Consider the following 8,986-nt stretch of genomic DNA (forward strand, 5'->3'; position numbering starts at 1 on the left):
GTCCACGTGTGTGCATGTGCATGTGTGCAGGTGCACACGTATCCGTGTGCGTGTTTGTGCCTGTATGTGTGTACCTGTGTCCATGTGCATATGTACGTCCACGTGTGTGCATGTGTGCAGGTGCACACGTATCTGTGTGCATGTTTAAGAATCACGGCCCCTCTCCAGGACATCTCCTGACGCTCCCTGGAGTGATAGAACGATCAAGGGCTGGTGATGGGCTTTTCCCAGCTCTGGAATGTTCACACCCAAAAAGGGGAACCAATTACCAAGGTATCCGCAAGTCCTTACCTGAAGCGAAAGCCCGGGAATCAGCCATGGGAGTAGACCTTCCCCCAGGGCCAAGCCCCCAGCAAGGCACCAAGGGACCCAAAGTGGGGGGCGGGGGTGTCCTGTCTTCTGCGTTGGCCTCCCCCCCGGCCCCCCGAGGGAGGGCAGAGGACCACCACGGTCTCCGCAGGGGGACCCTCCCCCAGGCCCCTCGGGCTCAGTCCACAAACCACCCACAGCCGAGGATCTACTGTGTACGAGGCCCAGGCTTGCAGGGGAAAAGCAGAGGGGGTCCCCATCATCCCCCACAAACTCAAGGCCAGTTCCCTGACCCTGACACCCTGGGACCCCAACCCTGCCACACGTCTTCAGGTCACCACAGTGACCCTCCCAGAACAAACGCACAGAAAGCAGGGGGTCATTCACTCCACCCTTTCAGGATCCAGGAACCCTCCGGCTTTCATGCGAACCTGTGTGTTCAGGTTACAGGACAAGAAGAAACACCAGAAAACTATGACCCCCTAGGCTGTGAGTGGAGAAGAATCATGCCAAACTCAGGAATATTTTCCACATGCTCTGCCCCACACGATAAAATCTACTTCTGTTTGCATCTGAGTGCTGGCAGGGCGGAGGCCCATGGCCCCGTGCCACACAACACGCTCCTCGGGGCACGGCCACGGCTGCCAGGCCCAGGCAGCCCCCGTCCCACCGACCTGGTCCCGCACAGGTTTCTGCTCTCGGGCGTCACCGGCGGCAGGTGTGTGCGTCCGCCCAGCCCCGAGTGGACTTTCCAACAGGGGCACCGGGTCCTGGACGGAGCCTGGGCGTCGCCAACAAGCCACCAATGCCAGTCAATTTCCAGTCGTGATCTCTGGACCCCCCCCCTCCTTCCAAGGGGCTCACCTGCCTGTGGCTCTTCCCACATTTCAACAAAGTCTCCCTGTCGCTCTAGGTGGTAGGTGGGACCACCAGGGGACTTCGTGTCGCCAGGTAACCAGTGCTGAGGTGGGCTGCCCTGGCCCTCAGCAGTCCAGGCCCCCCTGTGGCCCTGGCCCCCCGCCCACCCTCCCCTGCTCCCCCGCTCCCCCATCACAGATCCTGCGAGTCAAAGAGGAGTAGAAGCAACCCTCTCGGGCAGCCCCGTCTACACTCGGCGTGGCCACGTGGGCACCGCACTGCCATCGAGGCGTCTCCCCGCTCCCGCGGCCCCCGAAGGTGCTAATGCCCATGCTAGGTGAATATCTGAGCTGGTAGACACAGTGACCGATGGCCAGCGTGGTGGGCGCGTTAACCTGTCAAGCCCTCCCAGCCCTCAACCCAGCCTGGGTCACCGCAGGCTCCACGTCCCCACGGCCACCTCCCTGTCCTCAGCCTTACCCCCTCACCCCTGCAAGCCTACCCTCTGCTCCTCAGAGTGGCTCCCCAGGCCCCCACCATTCTGGCTCTCACGGAGGCCACCAAGGACCTCTCTTTGGTTAATTCAAGCTGCATCTCTGTCCCCAGGCTCCCTGACCGCCCCCCCGTGACCCATTTTGGGACCCTCAGCCCCAGAGCCCCAGACCCTCCAGTTCTTCTCTTGTGTGTGGCTACTCCTGCCCCAGCTCTGACGGAGATCCAACCCTGCCCACGGGCCACTCGGGCCGTGGCTCCCATTCCTGTCACGCGCTTCCCCTGCCCAAATGTCCTCACACCTGCAGACTGCTCACTGACCACCCCCAGCCGCAGTCGTCCTCTCCGTCACTCCTGAGGCCATGCTGACCACCTCTGGGCAGGACTCCAGCTGGCCCCTCCTGCCCAGACCTGCGTGTCCAACCATCATAGTGACAAAGGTCAAAGGTGCCCCAGCCGCACCTGGTCTCACGGTCCTCCCCCCGAGGCCTGACTCCCCTGCAAGGACCCCCGGCTCCGTGAGCGTCCCTCCCTCACCTCTTCCTCATGCTCCCGGAGCCTGTTTATTCTGGAAAGCATAGGCTGAGAGAATATGGCTTGAAAGTCATGGGTTCAAACGCCAGCAAGCAGCTGCCATCAAGCCTCCGGGGCCCTGGTTTGCTCCGGCAGGATCACGCCACATGCAGACAGGTAGTGCCCGGGGAGGCCCCAGCATGCAGGGCACAGGGGCCGATCTAGCCCATCACTGCCCACACATCTGACCATCTACCCTCACAGAGCCCACCCTGTCCGCCCACGCTCCTCGGCCACCCCTACGCTTCCCTCCACCCTCGGAGCTCCCCGCCTAGAGCCACCTCCCCACCGGCAGCTCAGACACACCCGGTCCTCCCTTGAACCTCCCTGAACGGCCACCAAACCCTCAAGAGTCAGCCCTCCTCAGGTCTGGGGGTTTCCACTACACCTGCTCCCCTGCCAGGAAGGCACTTTGCGCTCATGACCAGAGTCCCCACGCCCCCCCTTCTCTGCATGTCCCTCCCCTCGATCTCAGTTCTGCGTTCATCTGATCCTCTGTCCCCCACCAACTTCCGGGAGAACAGGGCCACACTGGCTCTCCAGGGCCTGGCACACAGTAAGTGCTCAGTGAAAGAATAAACACACTTTTGGCTTGGAGCCAGTGTTTTTGAACGTACGCTAGCAAGTGGCCATCCCAGAGTTACGGAAAGCCCTTCGATGCTAACCGGCCGTGAGAAGCCCCGAACTCTCCCGGGGCACTTGGAGTCACCGGAGAACCCAATTCAAGAGCTACAACGGCTTCAGCTGGTCACCGTCTTCTCACCGTGCGATCTGGGAAGGGCTCTAACAGCAAGCATCCAGGAGCTGCCTGGTACAGCGGCCAGCCCTTTACTTCCTCGTCTGCAAACACCAACGGAAAAGTCCCCGCGATATCCTGTATTGAACAAGGCAAAGACTTTCTAAAGCTTCCTCAGGCCTAGACGGCTTCATGCCACATACTCCCCACCCAGGTGAACCACGGAAAGCTGCTCAGTCTTTTTTATTTTTTTTAAGTAGGCTCCACACCCCGCACGGAGCCCAACGTGGGGCTTGATCTCAAGACCCCGTGATCAAGACCGGAGCTGAGACCAAGAGTCTGACACTCAACTGACTGGGCCACGCAGGCACCCCGAGGTTGCTCGGTCTCGTTTCACCCCGTTGCACTATTTCCAGAGTGTCTGAGTGATGCGTCGACTGGTCATTCTTACCCCACACATGCTAATATCCCCACATCCATGGGTGCACAACGCCCACAAACGCAGGGTCGTTTCCCACTAAGAGCCACGTTCCACAATGCGTGGCGTAAGGCCCTAACCCCACAGGCACACACATGTTCCAGCTGGATGAAAAATGCTGATGTTGTGAAAAAACTGACATCCAGAAAGATCAGAGAAAAGTATGTGGTGCTTGAAGGGTCCCACTGGGTTAGCGGCCGTACCACTTTGAAAAACGCAAACACGGATTTTATATGACATCCATAAAAAGGTCCCAATCACAGAATTTTAAACCTCATTCAAAAGCTGTCGCATAGAAAATGAGCATTTTGTACGGCTGGACATCCTCCAAAAATGGCAGTTATTTGAATGTGACTATTTCCGAATTCAAAACATTTTCAAAAGGTGTTTGTTCTCGGGCAGCTATGTAAAACCATCAGTATTATCCACTCACAGTCGAAATGCTCCTGCTAAATAAAACCCTTGGCCTGGCAAAAGGCAAGGCCCTCCCGGTCCCCCGGCCCTCTCTCCTTGGCTCTCTCCTGGAACCACTCCCTCCTGCAGGCCCTTCCCCTGCACAGCCCTCCCTCCCAGGGCCTTCCCCCCTGCCTGGCCATCTCAGGCCCTCCCCCTGGAGCACCTTCCCAGCAGGCCGCAGCCCTTCCTGGCCAGCCTGGCTCCCACAGAACGGCTCCATCCAGCACCTCAAGGGCGGTAATAACGCATCAGAGGCTTTAGGGCATGGCTGTAAATCCAGAAAAGCCAATAACACTTCAATGAAAACAGGGTGTGAGTCCCAAACTACAGCTTTCTTCATTGTCCCTTTACAAAACCTAAGAATCCACCTTGGCTCATTCAAAGACTGACCTTTCGGTCCTGTTCTGTTTCTACACGACGCTCTGCTGTTTGCAACCACAGATTTGAGAGTTCCCGGCCATCTGGCCATTTGCTTCGCCCAAGCACTCAGCAGCGGTCAAGGGGTCTAAGGGTCGTAGCGCACCCCAAGAGGCCCACGTCAAACCCCAGCAGGGATTCGGCACTGAGCGAGGATTTGGCGCTGGAACAGTCAACACAGCAACGCGTTCCTCGGGAAGCTTCTCGCAGGCGAGGATCCTGACACGCTCACCTCCCATTACCAGAGGGATACGTGTCAGTGTAACCGCAAGAGTTTATAAATCTGCCTGCTATCCGATCAGAACCCGGGTGGGGGGAGCCACTTATTCCTGGGGGGATCCACACAGGAGCCCAGTGCCCGAGTGGCAGAAGCGTTTTTTCACCACAGGATCAGAGCCCGGCCCTGGGTCACCGACACCACAGAGACAGTCCCCTACGTAGCACGGATCCCCAGCCCACCTTCGACTGTGGTCCCGGCCGGGGGCCCTCCAGGTAGGCAAGCCAGCTCTCAGTAACTACGTCCTGGTGAATGAAATCCATCCTAAGCCCTGTTATCCGGCTGCCACAGGGGGGCCCACATTCCTGATGCCTCAGACGCACACAGCATCCTTGCTTCCACACGCACTGTTCCCGCTAAAGCCCCACGTGTCCCCTGTGCAATCAAAGCCCCACGAAGTTGCCAAGGCGTCTCTGCACGGGCTGCTTTCCACTGTTTTATCTGGCAGTTCAAACAGTATAAGGAAACAAAACTGTGCAAATGCAAATGGGAATTTAGGAGAGTTTTTTTTTTTTTTCTAACTGGTCATTGCATGGAATACCCATAACCCTGGTTAACAATCTCCCCTAAGTGCCTCTTCCATATTCCCTACGCCTATGCACAACCCTACAAAACCTAAAATATTCTCCTGCAGACAAACTGTCGGCATAACCAAAACCTATGGAGAAGGACTGCATCACTTTAAAACTGGACCTGTATGTTCCGGATCTTAAAAGCAAACACCTAGAACGGTACCTGCTTGCTACCCAACCCTTAGAGTAGAACGACTGATAACCCACTGTGAAAACAAAACAAATCAGAGAATTAACTTTTTAATTCTTGCAGGGCTCCCACAGTAATACTGTGTTGTAATAACTTATTGTTTAAATAAGTCAACCGAAACATTGACTCAAACAACCCACAGGTCCAAGCCTTTCTTGGTGATAGTTTGGTCTCATAATTAAGGTCACCGGTCTACACCAGCCGACCCTGTCCACAGGCAGGCCCCCTTAAGGAACTGCTGTGTCTCCCAACTCCCACACCCTCTATTAATACGTCCCCTCTCCCTGGCCCTATGGGTCCTGCCTGGCACTCGGGGATCGGCAGCATGCAGCACCAACTCTTTGCTGCCGAGCATTAGGCTGGCTGAGCTGAGACCACCTTGCTCTTCTGCTCACCTCCAGCCCCAGAGCGAGCCAGCTGGATTCCCACACTGGCTCCACCACCAAACTGGGCAGGCCTCTAAGTAACACCCAAATTATAAGCCCGTGTCCAGGAGCAGAAGCCAAGATCAAACGAGGCTATGCTTTTCAAAGAGCTCCCAGACAGACGAGCACACATAAGCTGGATTGTTATTATCTGGAGGAGACAGAAAAGAGACACCACGGGAATGAACTCCAGCCATATTACAGGATGACTCAGGGAACCATCCAGCAATTTCCATCCAGCACGTGGGGCGGGCAGTGACCTTTGATCTTTCCAGACAGGCGGATGGCTGACTGCAGAGCATCGCCAAGCAAATCAGACAACTCAAAGATAACCGTGGAGACCAACTTCTAATAGCACAATCGGGAGCCACAGCCCGCTGAGGAAAGCGCCAAAGAAAAAGCCCCGGTCTTGAACTTGAAGCAGCCCAGGCCTGCTCCCAGCAAAAATGCTGAGGGCAGCAGTGCCGTACCCCTCCCACTCCCTTGGCTTAAGCGGGGAGCACGCCCCCAGCTCGCGGCACCAACCATCCAACCGGACGCCACAAATCCCCAAAGATTTGCCTGGGCCCTGCCCAGATGCGCCCCAGCATGTCGGGCGGGCCCCCCGCAGGTCCCTGCAGCTCTCCGGGTAGCCTAGTGGGGGGCCCTGCCGGCCACTCACCAGAAACAGACACCTCCATGAGCGCCTCCAGCGGCCGGTTGTTGTCCAGGTCCCGGCTAAGCTGCAGCTCGCCGGTGGCAGGGTCCAGGAGAAGCAGCTGGAGCTCATTGCCCTGCAGGAAGGTGTAGTTGAGGCTGTCGGACAGGTCGGGGTCGCGCGCGGGGACGCGGCCGATCACGCCCGTGGGGAAGCTGTTGGACTTATTGGTGACGTAGTTGTTGAAGAGGATCTGGAAGTCGGGCAGCACGGGCGGGTTGTCATTCTGGTCCAGGAGGCGGATGTGCACAGTGGCCCGGCTCACCAGTGGGGCAGAGGTGGCCTGCACCACCAGCATGTACTCCCGCCGGACCTCGAAGTCCAGCTCAGCCAGGGCGCGCAGGTCACCGCTCAGCAGATCGAGCTGGAAGACCTCGGGCACGTTGCCCTCCACGATCTGATACATGATCTGGGCGTTGGGGCCTTCGTCGGGGTCATTGGCACGAATCCTTGCCACCACGGACCCCACGGGGCTGTTCTCCTCCACAAACAGCTCCAGCTCGTCCCTCTCAAACACCGGGGGGTTGTCGTTAATGTCCAAGACGCTCACCTGGATATCCACCGAGGCGCTGAGGGGCGCGGGGCTCCCCCGGTCCACAGCCAGGGCCCGGAGGTTGTACACGGCCACGTTCTCCCGGTCCAGGCGGCGCTGCGTCCGGATCACGCCGGACGTGGGCTCAATGTAGAAGTCCCCGTCACCGTCGTCCCCACCCTGGAAGGTGTACAGCAGCCGGCCGTTGGGGCCTGAGTCCCGATCTGTGGCCGAGATCTGCAGGACGCTGGTGGACGGCGGCGCATCCTCAAAGACGGAACCCTGGTAGAAATCCCGCAGGAAGCGGGGTGCGTTGTCATTGGCATCAAGGATGAGGATCTCCAGGGAGGTGGTGTCGGACTTTTGAGGGATGCCATTGTCCCGAGCGGTGATGGCCAGCGTGTAGGCGGCCTGGTCCTCATAGTCCAGCTCAGTCATGGTGTAGATGGTGCCGGTGTCCGGGTCGATGCGGAACTGCGGAACGGGGTCCTCCAGCACGTAGGTGATGCGTGCATTCTCACCCGTGTCCTCGTCCGTGGCACTGATGGTGGCAATGGAGGTGCCCACTGGCCGGTCCTCACTGACACTCACGGTGTAGTGTGAGCTCTGGAAGACCGGCCGGTGGGTGTTGGCGTCAGTGACATTGATGAAGACCTGTGCAGTGTGTGAGCGGGTGCCGTCAGATGCGGTCACCGCCAGCACGTACTGCCGCTCCTGCTTGTAATCCAGCGGCAGCGCCAGCGTGATGAGGCCGCCGCCACTCTGGCTGCTGAGGGCAAAGCGGTTGCGGGTGTTGCCGCCCGTGAGCTGATAGGTGATCACGCTGTTGGCGTCCTGGTCTCTCGCCCGCAGGGTCAGCACACTGCTGCCCACAGCCGCGTCCTCATTCAGACGCAGCTCGTATACCGGCTGCGTGAACACCGGGTCGTTGTCATTAACGTCCAGCACCGTGATGGACACACTGGCGGAGGAGCTCATGGGGGGGGAGCCGTGGTCCACCGCCTCCACCCCGAAGCTATAGTGCTCCACCTCCTCGCGGTCCAGCTCCGCGCACACTGTGATCCAGCCAGAGCTGTTGTGGATCTGGAAAGGGAAGTCCGGGGGAGAGGCAGCGTCCTGGGGTGCAGGGCCGCCCCCGCCCACGGCGGTGGAAGCGGTGTCCACCAGGCGATAGCGCAGTCGGGCGTTCTCACCTGCGTCTGCGTCCACCGCCTGAATGTGCAGCACGGAGTGGCCGAGGGGCACGTTTTCCAGCACAGCTGCCTGGAAGGGGCTGCTCACAAAGATGGGGGCGTTGTCGTTCACGTCCAGCACCTGCACCAAGACCAGCCCCGAGGAATTGATGAGGGGAGGCCGGCCCCCATCCTGGGCCTTGATGCGAAGCGTATACTCTCTGATGGCTTCAAAGTCCAGCGGGTTGATCACATCCAGGCTGCCGCTCAAAGAATGCAGGTAGAACTGCCCCTTCAGGTTCCCGCTGACGATGCTGTAATGGATGGCCGCGTTCTGCCCTTGGTCCCGATCGGTGGCCTGCACGCGCAGCACAGGTGTGTTCACTGCCACGTCCTCGGGCACCTGGACGACGTAGCGCTTCTCGCTGAACTGGGGGTAGTTGTCATTCTCATCCTCCACCACTATGTGCACGGTAGCGGTGGCGCTGAGTGGGCCTGGGTTGCGGCCCTGGTCGTTCGCCTCCACCAGCAACTGGTACGCAGCCGCTTCCTCCCGGTCCACCGCCGCCCGTGTGCGCACCACGCCCGAGCGCGCGTCGATCTCAAAGACGCCGCCCGCGCCTTCCAGCAGGCGGTAGCGCATATTGGCGTTGGAGGGCGCATCGCCATCGGTGGCACGGATGGTCAGCACCTCGTAGCCCACCTCGAGGTTCTCACGCACGCGCTCACGGTACTCGGACTGCTCGAAGACCGGACTGTGGTCGTTGGTGTCGCTGACTGTGACGGTGAGGTAGGTGGCGGC

General features: G+C 59.2%; 1 protein-coding gene across 1 annotated transcript in view; it reads right to left on the bottom strand.

Moving 5' to 3' along the window:
• CELSR1 (cadherin EGF LAG seven-pass G-type receptor 1) overlaps positions 1 to 8,986 on the bottom strand; it is a gene marked incomplete at its 5' end in the record, with an annotated part of 128,916 nt that extends 119,930 nt beyond the window's left edge. Inside the window, one exon of the mRNA XM_034643694.1 lies at positions 6,445 to 8,986. Coding sequence (XP_034499585.1) covers positions 6,445 to 8,986 — 2,542 coding nt within the window. The remainder of the gene's footprint in view (positions 1 to 6,444) is intronic.

The sequence above is a fragment of the Ailuropoda melanoleuca genome, chromosome 15, assembly GCF_002007445.2.
Source record: "Ailuropoda melanoleuca isolate Jingjing chromosome 15, ASM200744v2, whole genome shotgun sequence".
NCBI classification, from domain to species: Eukaryota; Metazoa; Chordata; class Mammalia; order Carnivora; family Ursidae; genus Ailuropoda; species Ailuropoda melanoleuca.